Source organism: Tamandua tetradactyla, chromosome 22 (genome assembly GCF_023851605.1).
Source record: "Tamandua tetradactyla isolate mTamTet1 chromosome 22, mTamTet1.pri, whole genome shotgun sequence".
NCBI classification, from domain to species: domain Eukaryota; kingdom Metazoa; phylum Chordata; class Mammalia; order Pilosa; family Myrmecophagidae; genus Tamandua; species Tamandua tetradactyla.
The window spans coordinates 17,554,270-17,573,921 of NC_135348.1; the positions used below are offsets into that span (position 1 = coordinate 17,554,270).

The 19,652-nt window shown below is 39.3% G+C and overlaps 1 protein-coding gene across 5 annotated transcripts in view; it reads left to right on the forward strand.

Moving 5' to 3' along the window:
* LRBA (LPS responsive beige-like anchor protein) overlaps positions 1-15,946 on the forward strand; it is a 1,037,640-nt gene extending 1,021,694 nt beyond the window's left edge. For all 5 annotated transcript variants that reach the window (XM_077139839.1, XM_077139840.1, XM_077139843.1 and 2 more), the window contains 4 exons: positions 4,614-4,715; positions 9,356-9,552; positions 13,432-13,583; positions 14,815-15,946. In XM_077139839.1, coding sequence (XP_076995954.1) covers positions 4,614-4,715; positions 9,356-9,552; positions 13,432-13,583; positions 14,815-14,905 — 542 coding nt within the window. In that variant the 3' untranslated portion in view covers positions 14,906-15,946. The remainder of the gene's footprint in view (positions 1-4,613; positions 4,716-9,355; positions 9,553-13,431; positions 13,584-14,814) is intronic.
* Positions 15,947-19,652: the final 3,706 nt, after the last annotated feature.

Below are 19,652 nucleotides of genomic sequence, written 5' to 3' on the forward strand. Positions count from 1 at the left end.
TCAGGTTTACTCTTTAGTGGATCAGAGTCCATTTGATGGAGAAATATATTTAATATTATGATGGCACCACAGAAAAATATTAATAAAAATATTTGCTATTTTGCCTAATGCTGTTGAAACATTTCACCTAATATTTTAAAATATGGGTCCAAGGCTAAATGGATATTATGGTGCTCCTGTGTCATTTAAATTAGGTTAGGTTGTTATAATAATCTCGTAAGTTAGTACTGAAATTCAGTCTATGTGCTGAGAAAAGCACATCTGTAAAAAGTGGGGTATCCTAGTATTTGTGGCAGGATTTGGACTGTCTTTAATCTCATTTGACTTGTTCATCTTCCTTTAAGGCCATCCATAAAGATGTGCTGAGGATCCTTTTCAGCCTTTGGTTAGGATCTGCATCAGTAGTCATAAACCTGCTCTCAGGACAAAGACACCCTTTCCTTTGAAGTAACTGCTCAAGCTTTTCTAAGCAATTCTAGAAGTCTGTCCTCTTTCCCTTTTTATTTTTCTTTAAAATGAGTTTGAAGTATAGCCCCTTAATTAAACTAGTAGCAATATAAATTTTTCTCTCAGCGTTATTGAAAGCATGACCATTTTTCAAGCAGTATGACTTTAAAACATTCTTAAGGGAAGCTGTTCTGCTTTATGATCTAGCTTTTGGTAGATCCCACTAACCCAGTAACGAAGATAAAGACTTTCTATATCCATTAACTAATGCAAATTTTTATTAAAATTAGCTTGATCTTTTTCAGAAGACCTTTTCTTGCCCCTTATTTGGTTTAAACACTTCAATGAGAGATGATGACAGTTTGGGGAGGGGGGCTTTGAAAAAATATCTTATTTGAACTGAATTTTTTTCCCTAGATATTAACTATATGGACTGACAAGTAGCTGGGAAGGAGAGATTTAAGTATGTGCTGCAGTGAGAATGCATTATACAGTTCATAGATATTGTTTCTAGGCTTTCTTGCGGAAATGTACAGAGATAGGTAGGGGTTTTGCCTTTCCTTTCTGTAGGACATTATCACTTGGGCTCTGCTATGATCCAGGATGATAAAAAACAATGTAATTTCAAAGAAATAAAAAGGTAGATTCTGTGAGCCACATATAAAGCCTGTGTTTTCCCTCCCAACCAGCCCCTCTGCTCTTAGCAATTTCATTCCAAGTTATTCTCAAAATGTCTATTGCTCTTGAACAGTTTGGACCCATTTGATTTAAATCCCATAGCATATCATTCCATCTGTTAGAGTAAATTTTTCTGTTATAATAAAATTTTAATATTTAAAACACTTGGTTTATTGGAACTTACAAGTGATTTAATTTTCTTTGGATTATAAGAATCCAAAAGTATTAATTTTCAGCATACTTTTTGATCAGGGAAAAATATGAAGAATACTCAAAGTGTACAGCAGATAATAAGGGGAGTACAAAATTCAGTCTTTAAAGACTGGAAACAGCACTTCTTAGAGGAAATTATAAACTCCCTGTATGTTGCATGCAGCTTTTAGAGGCTGTTAATGTACACTTCTTATAGGTTAGAGAAGTTAGGGAGCATGATCTTTTTACTGGAAATCTAGTGAGTGTTTATGAAACCAAGTTACCTGAGGAGAACTAATGGTAAGTCTACCCTTATGCTTTTAATTTGTTGTTTTTCTTTTTCTTTTTCCTTTTTCCCCTGTATTTCCTGAACTGTCTAACCTGCTTCCTGGATTAGAAAACATTTTGCCAAGCTTTGAAGCCAAAGTCCTAGCATTGAACAGTTCCTTATTTAGAAATCAGGACCAAGTAAAGAAAAAATCTTGTTCCAGTCTGTATGTGCGTCTTCTGATTATTGTAGGGGGGAAAGATTAATATAGTTTGGGTTATGGGAAAGTAAGATTTTGCAAATAAAGCCTACGTATAAAAACCTTAATTATGAGTTTACAAAAAAGATTTTATATTTTATCCCGCTTTCTCAGGTTAATTGTGAAGCTTCCTTAACTCTTTTAGCCATAGAAAATTTTCAGTATTCCAATTCTTTTAAAGAAAGAAATACAACTGATAGCAATCTCCTCCCTCCCCTCACTCTGCCACTAAGAAAATATTCTTAGATCTAGAAAACAAAAAGTTAGCATTGGCATGCTTAAGTGACAATATCCTCTGAGTCCACCATTATCCATCTGTCCTTTGTTTATTTTAGCTTATACTCAGATTGCTTTCAGTTACCATCAGTTTTACTTCAAGCCTTCACTTTCCACTGAGGAATTCCAAGACAATTTAGGTTAAAATAAAAATCTCCCCCCCACACAATAAAATGGTAACTTAAGAAAATAAAAAGGAACAACCATGCTGAAAATATATTCCTTACATCTTAATGAGTTTAATTGTTGATAAAAAGTTGCCAATAGATATAATTAGACCAAATAATTAGTAATTTGAAAAATAATGTGTTTTAATGGAATGCAGAAATTCTTGGGAAAGAGGGAAGCCATGAATCAGGGCCAAAATATTTGTAAGGTGACTATTTAAAATATAGCATATATATTTCTAACTTTTGTGGCAAAGCTTGTCTCTAATAGAGTTAACTTTATAAAAGTTAATTAATTCGGATTGGGTTGACTTTTTTGCTGCTTTTTTTTTTTTAAACAAATTTCCTAAATTTGCAAACTTCGAAGGAAACAAAAATAGTTGCCCTTGTGACAAATTCTTTCTGGTTTAGAAAATGTCAAGTAATCTTTCTAATTAAGGTGAGTTTCCCTCCCCAAATAAGTCTTAAACTTTAAATCAAATGAAACCAAAAACCTTGTTCCACTTCTTCCCCTGCCTTTTAGTGAGTCATTTGAGGTCTCCCTTTGTCACCACATAGGTGGACCACCAGCTCTAGCTGCTGACATAGTCATAAGCTACATAAGCGACATAGTGTGGTCCAAAGTTTGATGTAAGCCCTTTTGGCTTAAATCCCATTCAGGACTCCCTAAAATAAATGAAGGCCATGAAGGACAGTGTGGCACAGCTGTGCAGTATGTATGCCAATAAAAGCATTTTAATAATTATGCTCCAGTGGATAACATGCTGGGGTGGGATGGCTGGCTAGACACAAAGTAACTGTATGTAGGCTCCAGATGAAGAGGGCCTGAAAGCACAGATGCTCGGCCCCTATCTCCATAGTAGAGGTGACTCATCTTTTTTTTTTCAGGGGGTGGGGTCATCATGGATCTCTGTGTATTCACTAAAGTCTATTTTCCTACACATACCCCTTACCAAAAACATACAGGCCTAAACATATATTTTGTGTGAAATTTTAGAGAACCCATTAACCCCATCTTAAGAACCCCTGCTTTAGAGTCTCAATTAGGTTTTTTGACAGTCAGAATTGTACAGTAGGTTTCTGATGGATTTTCACTGCTTACCCAGTTTCTCTCCACATAATGGGGACTGCCCCAAGGACAGCCAAATGTCTGATGTTAGACAAGTTATTCTTTTCATCAGAATCCCATAGTTGGTGATACTGACCTACTTTCTGAGCACATTTGCCTCTTTGGATTGCACAGTATCATTCATGAATCAAAGTATAAAACCAATCCAAATCAAGGAAATATAAGAATGCTGACAGAACCCTACTCTGTAGTCCATTTATGTCTTTGTCTTTAGAGACTATAAGAGCAGAGGATTAGTTTAGTCTTAAAAATAGCGTTCTTCAGGCTAAATATAGAATCTGGTTTATCCTTATGGCTTCTCACGGACCATTATGGTTTTCACATGTCTGTGGAACCATTTGTGGTGTGGGTTCCTTATCAACCAACCATTCTTTCTTTTTAGTTTGGGACTAAGATGTAGAATGACTTGTTCTTTCTATTTATGGGAACATTTTGAAATGCCTCCCATCATTTAGATACTTCTACTCTGCTTACCCCTCCCTTTTAGCCACCCCCCTCTCCTAATTTTCAATCACTCTAAGTAGAATTACATGTAAAGGTTTGTGTCTACTGGTCTTTCTTGTTTATTTCTGTGTTCACTGAATAAACCATAGAGAAATACACTCTGGGGAAGATACATGTTTACACACATTTATGTACATAGATATATAGCTGTATCTATACGTGTTATGAAAATATATAGGGTTAAAATAAATAGAAGTATTCAGGAGAGAGACTGCTTTGAGACATCTTGAATACCAGTTCAAACTGTCTTCATTTTCACTGGTGTCACAGTGGCCCAGAGATGAAGAGGAGGAGGCCTTTCTTTGAAATTAAGCTGAAGTCCCCATTTTTATAATAATCCAACCAGAAATCATCTCTTCGAGGGTATTATTTTTATATTTGGAAAGTATCTGAGGCATTTTAGAACATGGATTCTGTCTCATTTAATCCTAAATTTTTAACCATTGTTTGATAAATCAGGTAAAGATTACTTGAAATTTAGCAACAGGCAGCATTCAAAATCAAACTATAGCATAAAGTTTGGATCTAGTCCTCAAATAGGATTTCTGGACAAATTCCCAAACTGTAATTAAAGATTTAAGCATGATAGAAATTAGCAACAAGTTGTTGCTCATTTAAATCTGGGTGGTGAAGAATGGATAATTCCCTGCATGAATTTCAATTGATTTGTTCTTTTGAATTTTTTTCCTATAGGTGAAACCACTACACCTCGGGCCATTTTGACAGGCCATGACTATGAGATCACGTGTGCTGCAGTCTGCGCTGAGCTGGGACTGGTATTGAGTGGTTCCAAAGGTAAATCTGTGGTTCCTTCATGAAATGCAGGCATATCTTATTGTCTTCTAGTAACAGATTAGCAAAGTTGAATGTGGTACTTTTTTCTCTAAAGCTATGCTGTACTTATGATAGCAATTAGCCACATGGCTATATAAATTTAAATTAAGTAAAATTAAAAATTCAGTTCCTCAGTGGCACTTGCTACATTTCTATTGCTCAATATTCACATGTGCCTAGTGGCTATTTATTGGGCAGTGCAGATATAGACTTATTTTCTTCATCAAGAAAGATCAGTTGGGTAGCCCTCCTCTAAAGAGTTTAAGATGTTTTCCAAAGACAGTGCATTATGACCGTGTGATTGTGAAAACCTTGTGTCTGATGCTCCTTTTATCTACCTCGTCAACAGACAAGTAGAACATATGGAATAAAAATAAATAATAGTGAGAACAAATGTTAAAACAAATTTAGTTTGAAATGCTAGTGATCAATGAAAGGGAGGGGTAAGGGGTATGGTATGTATAATTTTTCTTTCTGTTTTCGTTTTATTTTGCTGTTGTCTTTTTATTTCTTTTTCTGAATTGATGCAAATGTTCTAAGAAATGATCATGATGATGAATATGCAACTATGTGATGATATTGTGAATTACGGATTGTATGGTAAAACGGAATGAGCACATGTTAAGTATGTTTGTGTTTTTTTCTTCTAATATTTTTTTAATTAATAAATAAAAAATTAATGGCAATATTAAAAAAAGATAGTGCATTAATTTTAACATTTTTGTGAAGCAGGAACAAGGAACATCTTTGTAAATTTGTTTATTCCTCTGAACTTTGCAGGGCTGAGTTCCATCTCATACCTGAGTGGACTCTCCTGACCCAGCCTATTTTAACTTCCAAATTACAGGGCTAGGCAAGGACCAGAATGGCACTGAGAAGGGAATGGAAAGATATTTAAGCTGGTTTACCTGGAGGTTTGCTCTAGTAGCATCATCCAACATTAAGGTCAAAGAAATTAAGCATGCTTTCCAAGAGCACATCAGAAGCTGACAGGAGAACTGTTTCCAATTTGTTGCTTATTTCCTTGTAATGGTCTGTCCACCTCTCTCTCTCTGCTTTCAGCTGAAGTCAGGCACAAAAAAAAAAAAGTACTGTAATCTCATGTCTTTTAAAATTATCTACTGAGGAAACAGTATTTGAGTCAACTTATCTGTACCCTGAACTGTAATACATAGTCCAGCTAACAACGCTTATTAACTATTTAAAGGATTGAGTTTAACAATTTAGTTGATCAAAGCAGTGAATTAGTAAAAGTGATAGCAAAAATTCTATCATTATTGACTTTTTTCTCCTTTTTATACCCAATAATTGTATGTATCCTAAGCCAGTATGAGTTCTTGGCCTGTATGTCATCCAAATTAGACATGTGTAGCATTAATCTACCACACTGCATGGCATCCTCACTTTGTATGGCAGTACAAGACCATAAAAATGACTATGCAAATTGAAGCCATGCAAAGTAATCTTTTTTTTTTTTTTAACATGGGCAGGCACCGGGAATCGAACCCAGGTCCTCTGGCATGGCAGGCAAGCATCCTTGCCTGCTGAGCCACCGTGGCCCGCCCTGCAAAGTAATCTTAATAATCAACTGAAGATTTTATGATTCTCCCATGGTCTTTAAAAAATTTGTCAAAAAAAGTAAAAACTGTCCTACTCTCAGTTATAGTGTATACAAATATAAAAAAAATAGTATAATGTATTTATTTAGTATGCTATAATTTGAAACATTGAGAATTAAAGCTTTTTATTTCTTTGTGAAAAACATATCAAGAGTAGTTTGATCAGTGTTTGCTGCCTTCTTGTCATATAACTTATGATACAGGGTGAGCATTTTTTTATGCCTTGGGAAGTTGTCATCCTCCTTCTTAAGTTGGATCAGCTTCTAACTTTTATCCTTTATACTTTCAGCGTCATGAAATATCCCCCAGAGTTTCTTAAATGTGCAATGTTTTGCTGGTATCACTTCTTCTTGGACATCTTTATCATTTTTGTCACAACCACTTTCCTCATTTATGTCAATGAACTTCCCTTTGCTAATTTTTTCTGGCTGCGTATCTACAGTCTCTTGAACAGTGACAGTCACCATTCCCATGAGTTATTTCTTCTATAACTCCATTTACATTTTATTTGAATTCCATGCCCATGTTTATTACTTTCATTTCCTTATTCATTTCTCTTTAATGAAGAAATTGTTGGCCAATTTTTTTTATGATCCATTTTTATAAAACATCTCATGGGTTTATCACTGGAAGACAAAAAGGCAGCACAACTATACACTACACTTTGCCGTGTGTGATCTGGTAACAGATGCACAGTGACCAATCACCAGCAGACACTGAAAGAAGGGCCATGAGTAATGACCAATGATGATGTATATCTGTTGCTTATGTAGTAATTTGTGGACTAAAGAGCTTGCAAGGAAGTTTGTACTTTATGCAGTTACTGTAGTAATTGAAATATGAAGTATGTTGCTGGGGAACTGGTATTATTTAAAGCATGATAACTAAAATTCATGCATAGTGGAACAGTACAAAGCAAGGATATATCTTATTTGAGAAATAAAAAAACTTAAAAACTTATAAACTCCCTAGTGGTCAAGAAAAAAAAAAGTAGGAGCCCTATTTTCAAATAGGCATGCTTTCAGAATCACATGGGGAGCAGGTAATGATTCCGTGTGGCAACAAGTAATTTAACCAGGATAGTAGCAACATATACATCGCCAGTTACCCCTCTTGTCTGACTCAACACAGAAGCAATTTTTATTCCCTACTCCTTTTTTGCAAAGCAAAAAAAAAAAAACTGAAGGAAGAATGACATAAAGGGCAAAACTATGGAAGCATAGCATAGGTCTAACCTGAGATTTCTTCGAACCAAGAGAGTGGGCCCACCCGTGTGTGGATTCACCTGAACTCTTGGAGGGGGCAGGTCTTGCACCTCGTTGTTCAGGGAGAGTGCCGCCATCCCAGTGCTCCAAGATGGTGGGGTCTGTGCCCTGTCATTTGCAGAGAGCCTGGCTGCCATTCTAATGATTGGAGAAGGTGGGACCTTCACCCCAGTAGTCAGGGAGACCATGGCCACTGCGCAAGTGCTTGGAAAGGGTGGGGCTGCTGCTCCATCAGGCGTGGAGGACAAAGTCTCAACCTCAGAAGGCTTTCAGACCTTGAGATTTAATGAAATTTGCCCTGCTTGGTTTCAGACTTCTTTGGGAATTCATGACTCCTGTTTTCCCTCCAGTTTCTCCCTTCTGGAATGGGAATGTTTATTTTATGTCTGTCTCACCATTATATGCTAGAAGCAGATAAACTGTCTTCTCCCAGTTCCAACAGAAAGGAATTTTGCCCCAGGACGGACCATACCCAGAACTGATTTTGACAAAACTTTGTACTTAGCATTGTAACTGAAATATCTTAAGGCTTTGGGGATGTTTTCATGGAATGAATGTATTTTGCATGTGTGAAGAACATCTTTTGGAGTCCACAAGGCAGACTGTTGGGGGTTGAATCATGTGCCCCACAAAAGGCATGTTCAGTTCCCACCCCCTGGTCCTGTGGGTATGAATCCTTTTTAAATAAGACCTTTATAGATGTTACTAGTTAAGATGTGCCCAAATTGAATGAGGGTGGACCTTAATCCAATATGGCTGAAGTCTTTACAAGCAAAGGAAACTGGGCACAGAAAGAGAATCTGCAAGAAGGTAGAAGCCAGAAGAAAAAGGAGAGGACATCACCATGGGATGGGAAAGCCAAGAAACCCCAAGTGTTGTTGGCAGCTGGCCCCAGAACACCACAGTCTTTGGGAAGGAAGCATCACCTTGCTGACGCATCAATTTTGGACTTCTCTTAGTTTCAGAACTGTAAGCCAATAAACTCCCGTGATTTAAGCCAACCCATTGTATGGTATTTGTTTTAGCAGCTGAGAAACTAATATATGGACTAACTCAAAGGAGAAGTAGCAGAAGGATCCCTATGTAAATTTATTTGGGAAAGGAGGAGAGAGGGTCTATCTGGGACCTCTGTTCAATATAAAATGGCAAGCAACAGGACAGAAGAGTATGGCAGAGCCTAATTATAAGAGCCATAGGAAGAGGCAGAAGTGAAGAAATGAGATAGAGGAAGGAGACTCAGGCATTCACAAGCAGCCCTACTGAGCTCTCGCTGCCCAGGCCCACAATGCTCTTACCATTGGAGACCCCTAGAGATGCTTGCAGAAGTTGTTAGGGTGCCAGAGGGCAGCCCCATGTTTGACTACATCCCTTCCTTGAAGCTGGGCCAGGGCTTGAAGTTTTTCCTGTTCCTTTCTGAATTCCCCCAATTTTATTGCCTCGACATAATGAATTTCATAAAGCAACTTCCTGTCACTTGAAGAAAAATGAACTTGAATGTAAATGGGTTGGCTCTCTCCTCTCCCAAATGGAAGGCAAAATCTGGCAAACATGAAGAGATTTTATAAAATATATTATAAATCTTTGTTGTTATGGGATCTTACAACTGTAGTGCAGTTCTTTAATTCTCTTTGTTCTATATTCAAGACTCAGATCACATGTCTGTTTTTATTTTAAAAAAATAATAACTTGGCCTTTCGTTTCTCTCTATTTTTATCAGAAGGACCATGTCTCATACATTCCATGAATGGAGACCTGTTAAGGACCTTGGAGGGTCCTGAAAACTGCCTGAAACCAAAACTCATTCAAGCTTCAAGAGAAGGTCATTGTGTCATATTCTATGAAAATGGCCTCTTCTGTACATTCAGTGTGAACGGACAACTCCAGGCCACTATGGAAACAGACGATAATATAAGGGTGAGTGTCCTGTAGAATTTTCACCATTCTAGATTTTTTACCTCAAAGTGTGGAAAGTGAGGAGAGAGAGAGAGTTCACTACAGAAAGCTTGGTTTTGAGTTGTTAGGGCCTCCTCTCTTCCATGCCAAAAGAAAATCACCAGGTAGCACCTGGACAAGGCTCACAGACACCACAGGCCACAGCAGGGTCCTGGCTGTGCTGACTGCGTAGCTACTCAGGACTACTCAGCCAGAATGCTCGGTGTGTAAAGTCACTAAGTGACGTTAAGGACAGTACTTCAGCAAAACAGGTTTTCTTAAGGAGTACCATAGCTAACCATTCAGTAGGCTGATGGCGGGAGCTGCAGGGACTATGGCTATTTAGGATCAGCATTTCTAATCTCAGACTTCATCCCTTCATGGATAACAAGAACAAAATTTGCCAATTTAAGGGAGCTTCAGATTATGATATGAATTAGCCATACACATTTTTTTTTCACGGTACAAGTAATGATAATGCCAGTGAACCTTCTAGGTATCACATTATATTAGGACAGGGCTCCACAATGTTACAAGGCAAGAAGAGGAAGAGCTGTTCTTTTGAGAGGCTACTTTTTCAAGGTCCTTTTTCCCCCATTTCCAAGCTCCTTTGTGCAGTTTAAAGGTGAAATGAAGCTGGGGTTCTCCTGTTTTCTGAAATGGGGAAGGAACCCAGCCCAGCTTGAGAGTGGGAGGAGTGCCACAGGGGAATCTGCCCTCTGCGTGGGGCTTTAGGATGGTCCTGGACTTCTTAGTCTTTGCTATTCCTGACCCTGGGTGACTTGAATGACATAAATTCTTCTAGTTTCCCAGATCTAGTCTGATCATACTCTTCTCCCAAGTGAACACTGGGGTCAGGAAACATTAAGGAAAAAAAACCCTAAATACAGATCACACTGATCAAATCAAGAGCAACCTGCTGCTTTTCTATCATAGGATTGATTTTTTAATTCAATAAACTGCTTCCTTTTTTCTCTCTCTCTCTCCATTTCTCTGCACCGCATTTGCCTGTCTCCTCTACAAAGGCATACACACAGAAACATTCCCACTCTTATTTTATGTTTCCCTTCCTTCCCATAATACTTCATTTAAACCAAGTACACATTAGAGGATTTTCCTTTTCTCTTTTCTTTACAATAATAATGTTGATAATCTGTCACTTTCAGTGCGATTATATTGTCAGCTGTGCTAATAAATCTGTAAAATAATTTGAAATCCCTTGCTGGCTGAAACAATTTCTGTGGCATTTCATTTAGTACCAAAGGCTCTGGGAAGTTCCTCAAGGCAGTGTAGGGAGGGCGCTCCGCAGGCTGTTCGTACACACATGCTTTTCTTCTCTGCCCGATAGCCTTTGTTTTTTCCTTCTGTAATATCTCCCACTGGATTTTAGGCTTAAACAATCCATTGCGTTTTCCCCAGCACTCCTGCACTTCATCATATAAGCTTACAAGTGGCGACTGGGTGATTAAAGTGAGCTTGCCTAAAACGAGCACTACCTGCCGCAGCTCCAGAGACAGACACTTTCACAGCTGACTGTCCCGGGAAGGAAGGAAGGAAACCACAGGTTAGGAATATGAGACATCACAGAGCAAAAATCTCAGGCTCCATCTGCAGTCCAAGCCTGTATAAGGAAAGGCAACCATGGAAACAAATCAATCATCAGCTCAGACCAGAAATCAAGTTTCTTTGAAATACCAAGAACCCTGCAGGCAGGCGCCTGGGGAATCTCTGTGCTAATCAAGACTTCCCACCTGTTTTTATTTTAAATGCCAGATTGTTCAGTGGCATTTTGGTTAACAGCATATCATAGTACATCAGCTATGCAATGTTTAGATGTCTTAATGAATAACTTAAATTTAAGTAGGCAGCTTGCACAGAGCAGCAAAGTTATTTTTTCCTAAAGGCTAACCATGATTTCACCCATAGGAATTCATTTATTTTCTTTTCCTGAGGCCGTGTTTTGGGATGTGGTTGTCCCCTGCAGACTACTGTACCTCTTTAAAAACCAGGGCAGCTACAGTGTTGTCCCACTCAGGGTTCCAGAGGGTGAGATTAACTCGTCTCCGGGGGTCCTTTTAAAGTCTCTAGTCACAACCCAACTGGTTTCTTTGAGGCAGGTGAGAATTAAGAAGTACATAAATGCAAGTTTGGGTGGGAGATAGGGTGCTGGTCAGTTAGCACTACCCTGGCCCTTGCCTCCCAAGGAATTTGACAGGTGCTTCACAAGAAAATATTGTTTTCACCTTGGCAGGCATCTGGCTTACTAAAATGTATTGGATGCTGATAAATATACAGTCCTAAAAGTCCAGGCTTTCTTTGATTTCACACAAAAGTAGGAATAGAGATTCTTTAATAGAACAAAGAGTTAAGATTAATGGTTTTAATATAGCATTTATCCAGTAAAAAGCCTCAAATATAAAACTCAAGTGAACCACAACCATAAGGTTAATGGATTTTCATCAGCTGAATTTTATAAGTGTAGCAAATAATTATTTGTCAGAGTCTTCATTGCAATTCCCAGCTACCCTCTAGAGATAACCATTTGTGAAATGAATGGGGGGGATAGGATATTGATTTTTACTTATATTGAAAAATCTTAATATTTGTTTTGGTTAATAAGATTTAGAGACTACGTTTTATATGTAACTATCTTCCACACATGGATTTTTATTTCTTAAATGTTATATCTTGTGTTCCTGAGAATAATCTGTATTTAATAATAACAGTTGGCATTTAAAAGTGAACGTGGAAAAAAAGTCATTGTGAATGGAGTGGCTATGAGACACTCCTTACTTGGCTATGATTTTTTTTTGTCTGCAAGACTTAAGAGAACTATAAACCCTGAATGCAGAACAATCTAAATACAATTTTCAGAAATGAGGCCCTTTCCCCCCTAACTTGCCAGCACAATCTATATTTCTTTGTTTCAGCTTGGCCAGGTGTACCTAAGATTACAGGTGTTTGCAGTGAGTTTATAACTGCCATTGTCACCCAGGAAAGAAAGGGGTTTGAATCTTAATAAGCTAGGAAAGGAAGACTTAGGAGGTGGGGGAGGAACAGATGAAGGGGTACTAGGATGGGCTTTTCACATACTACAGAGAATTGTTCTTGTTTTGTTTTTTTTTCCCCAACCGCTTGAAAATGTTAAAACGGGCAGTGGTCTAGATTTGACCTATGGGCTTTAGTTTGTTCTCCATCCCCATGTTATGTGGCTGAAAAGACAATTCAGTGTCTGAATCACTCAGGAAGGACAGGCTGCTGTTCTGGCACCCTGTTAGACCCCCTGGGCACCGTCTGTCCTGGGGTAAGAAAGAAATGCCTAACCTGGGTTGAACCACTCTGAGAATTGTGGTTCTCTACCAAGTCGTCTTCCCAACTGCTCTTAAAAAAACCTAGACCCAGTGTAAGGGCTGAAACTGTTGGTCTCCTACCACAGGATCGCAGCCCAGAGACACCACAGCGTGGGCCCAGGAGGTCAGCTAAGCCATGGTACCAGGCAGGCTCAGCACAAGCTGTCGCACAGTCCAAGAGGAGGTCAGCAGGCTCCTCGTCTTAGCATGCTGGTCCTATTCTGAAACTTGCACCATTCAACTAGCAGTCATAGATCTGGTTGCCACCTCACCCCTTACAAAAGAGAACAAAGCAACTCAAGCCTAACCTTCTCTATTTGATTATTGAAAAATGGCAGGTCTTCTATGAGTCAGGTTTTCCTAAAAACTCCTGAGGCACACACACACTCTCTCTCTCTCTCTCTGCTGTGCACTACAGTAGCTGGCATCATGCAGGAATTAATCAACCACAGGGTGGGGACTAGAGTTGTCCTAAGGCCACCCCATGGCTGAACGTTGCTGTGTCTTGTAGGCCATCCAGCTGAGCCGGGATGGGCAGTACCTGCTCACAGGAGGAGACAATGGTGTGGTCATAGTGTGGCAGGTGTCTGACCTCAAGCAGCTCTTTGCCTATCCAGGCTGCGATGCTGGCATCCGGGCCATGGCACTATCTTACGACCAAAGGTAAGACAGGGGTCATGGGCTACTAATCGTGGTGGTTAAAACCACAGAGATTACGTAATGGGCTGACAGATGAGCTGGGTTGTGGGAATCACCTGGGCCATTGAAAGGCCAGTGACATGTTTGGGTTCCCAAGACCACTTTTTAAAAAAGTGTGATTTTCTCTGAGATGACATTACTAGTCTTGGACAAAGCCTCCAATAATAGGATTTGAGTAAGAAAGGCTCTGGTTACCTTACTAAAGTACTTTTAGAAAACATAGTAACATTTTAAGAGCTGTAAACATGTTCAATGCAAAATGCCTTTATTTCTGCCTCAGCTGGGAGATTTGGCTTACTTCCTAAAACCTCCCCAGTGGTGAATTATGGGGGGAGAAGGCGTGCCCAGGGGCAGTGTTCATCTTAGCCTGGCACCTTATTTCCTCTTCATATACATTTGTCCATTTTAGTTCTTGATTTTGATATGAGGTGCAAGGACACTGTAGTTTGACTGCCAAGGGCTGATCTTAACAAGCCACGTATAGGATACTCTAAGGTAACGGGCTGTGCCTTAGAGCCGCGCCAAGCGAGGTGCCCCTCAACTGCCTGTCTTACTACACCCTCTCTTCATCCCTGCTGCCACCTCCTCAGGGACAGGAGAATAAGCAACAGCAGCAGCTTCTTTTTACAGTAGTCATTTCAGTCAGTCACTGTGTGGTGAGGCCTAGGCCCTCATCCATCAGAAACACGGAATGTTTCTTTAGTCTATGTTCCAAATTATGGTCAATACTCAGCTTTGTCACGCGTCTCTGATTATGTGCCTGTTAGAGATGATATCTCTGTCACTTGATTGTGTGCTGCTTCTTCCACAAGCAATTACCTTGAGGTTGTAATTTTTCCCTTTGATTTCAATGCCTAATATGAAGGATCGGCCTCTCCAGGCCAGCCCACCCCCTTAGAAATTATCAAGTCTGTACAAGTGTTTCCTGCACATACTGGCTGTACTCGTCCTATCAATGAAAAAACAAGCAGGGGCTTGGGTCCTTGTAGAGTATCAGGATAGAGACAGCACCCTGAGCTTACTTGGGGCTGCCTTTTAGTCATCAAAAACCACACCTGAGTTCAAAAATTGAAGGTTTTACTGCTATCTTCCATATTTACCTTGTGGATTGGGGGACATCAGTTCTTTCTAAAGTAACAGGCCCCATGGAAACAAATAGTCTGTAACCCACCCCTCCTCTCTGTGCCTCTCCCAGATGCATCATTTCTGGCATGGCCTCAGGAAGCATCGTTCTGTTCTACAATGACTTTAACCGGTGGCATCATGAATACCAGACCCGCTACTGACGAGTCACTCACATTGGCCCTGCCCAAAGCAGGCAGGAAAAGGACCCCAGAGCACCGTTCTCTTAGAAATAGCTATTACATCTGAATGTAACTTAGATTTGCTCTAAGAAGCAAAATATTTTTTAAAGTTAATTGCTATTTTTGTAGACTTTGCTTGACTTTTTGGGGGAGGGAATAGCAAAGCAGAAAATTGGCTGCTGGGTTCTGTAGTTTAAAAAAAAAATCTATATTTTTAGTCATACTGAAAAGTCTATTTTCACCAATTATGGAAACTTACAGTGAAACAAGGAACACCACTCATACTAGCTATATTATGAAGAATCATTTCCCATTTACCTGTAATCTTGATAAATATGTGATTATAACAGTAAGCAAATGGCTGATGATATTGGGCTAGGAGAGTTTTATGCTGTACTTTGGGTTCTGTATTTTTCCAAACAAACAGTTGTACTTCTTCCGCACTGAAATTCCTGAGATTTAAATAGTAATGTTTAAATTATGATAAATGTAATTTAAAACCTCTCAATGACTTATTCCTATCAATATAATTCTTTAGCATGTTTTAGATCTAGAGGATTATGGTTGGGGGAGGCTATTTTATTTTACTGTGTGGTTAACATTAAGAAGTCAATGTTATAGCAAATGTCAAAAGTATTTACGTTTTTTTTTCCTGACCTATATTATTTTCATAGCACACCAAAATGAAATGATGGAAACTGTTTTGAACACACAGCCTTCATTTTACTTTTAAAGTTAACGCAAGTACCAAAGCTCCCCCCTGAGGTGTGTCTGTGCCTGTGCTCTAAGGCAGAGCCAGGTCAGGCAGATGGCAGAGCCGACTAGGTGCTGTATTAAACAACACCCATTTTCCTTTCTGTTTGTTCTTAGTCTCCACTTTCCTTTTGATTAGCAATTTGTATGAAGAAACAATGTTATTTTGGTGATGTACAATTCTACTTTTCTAATAGATTGCTTTGTGGAATTCTGTGAAAAATATCTGAGAAAAGGTATTGCACAAATAAAGTCTTTGTATGTTGTGAACCTTGAGTTGAAATTTGCAATTCTCTCTGTCTCTTGCAATTTAAAGAGGTCCCCCCTTTTCCCTACACATTTAGCCATTCTGCAAAAGCAAAGATTTAAAATGGAAAAACTCAATTTGACAGAAAAAAATAGCTAATAAAATGGCATCTATAATTAAATTGTTGAAAATCTCAAACTCCTAATTTTCAAACATTGATAAAAGCTAATTGCAAAGAAGTGTCAAACTCTGGTTCCATCAGAGTTTCAGCAATAGTAAGAGAAAGACTCTCCTGAATGAAAGTAGGAAGATGAACTTTCTCTAGTCAGAAGTTGCCCTCTTATTGGGACTTTCCCAAATGAGGCGACTAGATCTGTATCTGGCAAATGACTAAAACAAGGGACTTTATGTACTGCCTCATCTAAGATGGACCGTTATTTTATAAACCATTAAGAAAAAACAAAATAGATGTTAAAATATTGGGGCATGGGGGGGGGGGGAGTATGTCTTAGAATCAAAGAAATACCTGAGATATTAACCAACTAAATATCCTCACCACTATTAAAGCTGAGATGAATATGACACTTTAGAAACTTCAGGGGAAAATCATAAAAGAAAAAAGTTAATGGGGCGGGCCGCGGTGGCTCAGCGGGCAAGAGTGCTTGCCTGCCGTGCCGGAGGACCCCGGTTCGATTCCCGGCCCCAGCCCATGTAAAAAACAAACAAACAAACAAAATATAATAAAACAAGAAAATGTTTAAAAATGTTTCCCTTTCTTCCTCCCTTCCTTCCTTCCATCCTTCCTTCCTTCTCTGTCTTTCCTTCCTTAAAAAAAAAAAAAAAAAAAAAAAAAAAAGTTAATGAAACCTAAGTCATATGCCAGTCATAATGATACTTCAGCTACCCTGTTTTACGAAACCTAAAGCAAGGTTAGTAAAGCAGATTCCTCCTGGAACCAAAAATAATCAGCACCTCCACTGACTTCTTATTGAAATGTATATCCTACAGAACTTAGAGCCTAAGTTATGGAAAATTAACCGAATAATAAAGTAATATTTCAAACAACATAGAGTCAGCATCAATACAAGGGCTTATTGATAATACCTGTTCATACAGTGTTTGTTAGGGTTTACTCAACATTCACCTATTTTATCCAACTTTAACTTCTTTCACAAAAACAAGACCATTAATTCAAATAAATTAGGAAAAGAAAGTCCTCAGTGGGGATATGTGTTCAGCAAGCAGGTTCCATGAGTTGTGTTCGGTTTACATAGGATAATCTCAGGCTGGTGTTCAACTACATTGCCTCAAGGGTTTAAGATTTTTCTCTCTGGCAGTACTGATTCTTACCAAAATATATCCAATCAAGTCCCTGAGACTCTTTAAGAAAGCATGAGGACTAGAGAACATGAAAATCTGACAAACACACCGACGCAAACTTGAAGACAATTCACTGTTAGATGAAACTCTTATTCCTAAAGTACACCAAACATCCATTAAATGCTTTTTTAATAAATTAAGTACAAGAAAAGGAACTAATTTACCTCTTGAAATAACACCCTTCAGTCCTACCCATCAACACAGAAAACACTTTAATTGTCACAATACTCTGCACGGGAGCGCTGGAAGCGGCATGGAGGACTTAAGGTCCCTGACCCGCAACCTGGGGTCAGGCTCTAAGAGCAGAGCAAGCCGGAGGGGAGGGCCCTGACCACTCACCGTGCCACGGTCCCTCCACACTCATCAGTGAGGGGCAATGAGACGGCAGCGGCCACAGGACAGGGCCCGGGTGCCCTGGGACGCAGCCAGACTCAACATCCTCTTTTTACCTTTTCGTCAGCCTTGCGGCCTTGACAAGGAGAAAAAAATGTAAGACTCACAGCAAACGTAACTGAATAACAACAGCCCGCGAGAAGTGAAACCTACTAAGATACTTGGAAGTTAGGGTAGAGCTTTTCATTGGGTATCGCTGGTACTTTTTTATGGCTAATATTTCAAGAGCTCCTCACCATGCAAGTCATGGACCTTGTTTGGGCCTTCCTACTGCTCCAGCCCTGGCCCATTCTCTGCCACTGCTAAGGAACGCAGCAGACAACACGGTGACGCAGACAGATTCCTCCTGGGCCACGAAGCAGACGTGTCTTTCATCAAAGCAACTAGAAGAATTCCACAGTTAAGCTTGGTGGAGAAGTTTTGCCAGCGCCTTGTGTGTGTAAAGTACGGAGTAGCAGCCAGCCCCAGAGCTTCATATCATCATGTGAAATTGGGTTTGCAAAAACAAAAGGGGAACATGCCTTAAATTTCAGAACCTGCATAAGCCATCCACACTGGCAAACAATGCCACTGCCTCTAACTGGCTATTCCTGCCCTACCAAAAGGAACAGTTCTTCAACAGGGGAGCAGCCAGCATAGTTTCCTCCCTATTTTGTCGTCAAGCCCACATTACTATATGGGCTTCACAAATTATCTGTGCAAGGGATCAAGGAGACCGGAAAGTCTCCCAACTTCTTACTTCTAAGAAGGAAGGAAAAGACCTTAAAACAGCAGCAAGCCAGATGTGGCCTCTCCTTCCAGCCAACATGACGAGCAGCCTCACCACCCTCCCCCTCGCTGCATGGGACATGACTCCCAGAGGTGTGGACCTTCCTGGCAACGTGGGATAGAGATCCTGGAATGAGCTGAGACTCAGCATCAAGGGACTGAGAAAAACCCTACAATAAGCTGAGAATTAACATCAAGGGATTGAGAGAATCTTCTCGACCAAAAGGGGGAAGAGTAAAATGAGACTAAGTGTCAATGGCTAAGAGATTCCAGAGTCAAGAGGTTATCCTGGAGGTTATTCTTACGCATTAAGTAGATATCACCTTGTTGTTCAAGATGTAGTGGAGAGGCTGGAGGGAACTGCCTGAAAATGTAGAGCTGTGTTCCAGTAGCCATGTTTCTTGATGATGACTGAACAATGATACAGCTTTCACAATGAGACTCTGTGAATGTGAAAACCTTGTGTCTGATGCTCCTTTTATCTACCATATCAACAAAAGAGTAGAACATATGGAATAAAAATAAATAATAGGGGGAACAAATGTTAAAATAAATTTAGTTTGAAATGCTAGTGGTAAATGAAAGCGAGGGGTAAGGGGTATGGTATGTATAACTTTTTTTTCTCTAGTATTGTTTTATTTCTTTTTCTGTTGTCTTTTTATTTCTTTTTCTAAATCGATGCAAATGTTCTAAGAAATGATGAATATGCAACTATGTGATGATATTAAGAATTACTGATTATATATGTAGAATGGAATGATGTTTTGTTTGTTGTTAATTTTTTTTAATCAATCAAAAAAAAAAAACAGCAAGCAAGAAACGAAAAGAACATCTAAGTTCTATTTCCTCTCAGATGAGCAGAAGAAACCTCATATGGCTTTTTCTTTATGATAGATCTGAAACACTGAATCCATGATGCATTTTCCCAGAGAGGTTAATATATTTCTTCAGTGCCCTGAAGTCACAAGATCACTATTTTAAAACTCAAAGCTGATATTAATGACACTGACACATCATGCCCAGCCTTCACTGCTCAGAACCAACAATGCAAATCGCCGAGGCCACGGCATACCACATTTTTCTCTGTAATTAAATGAGTGTGGATTGGCCTTTAGGCAGACTAGCTTCCTTGAGGCAGCGACAAAGGCCATCTACAAAGGTTCCTCTGTGAATACAGAGACCTCCGTA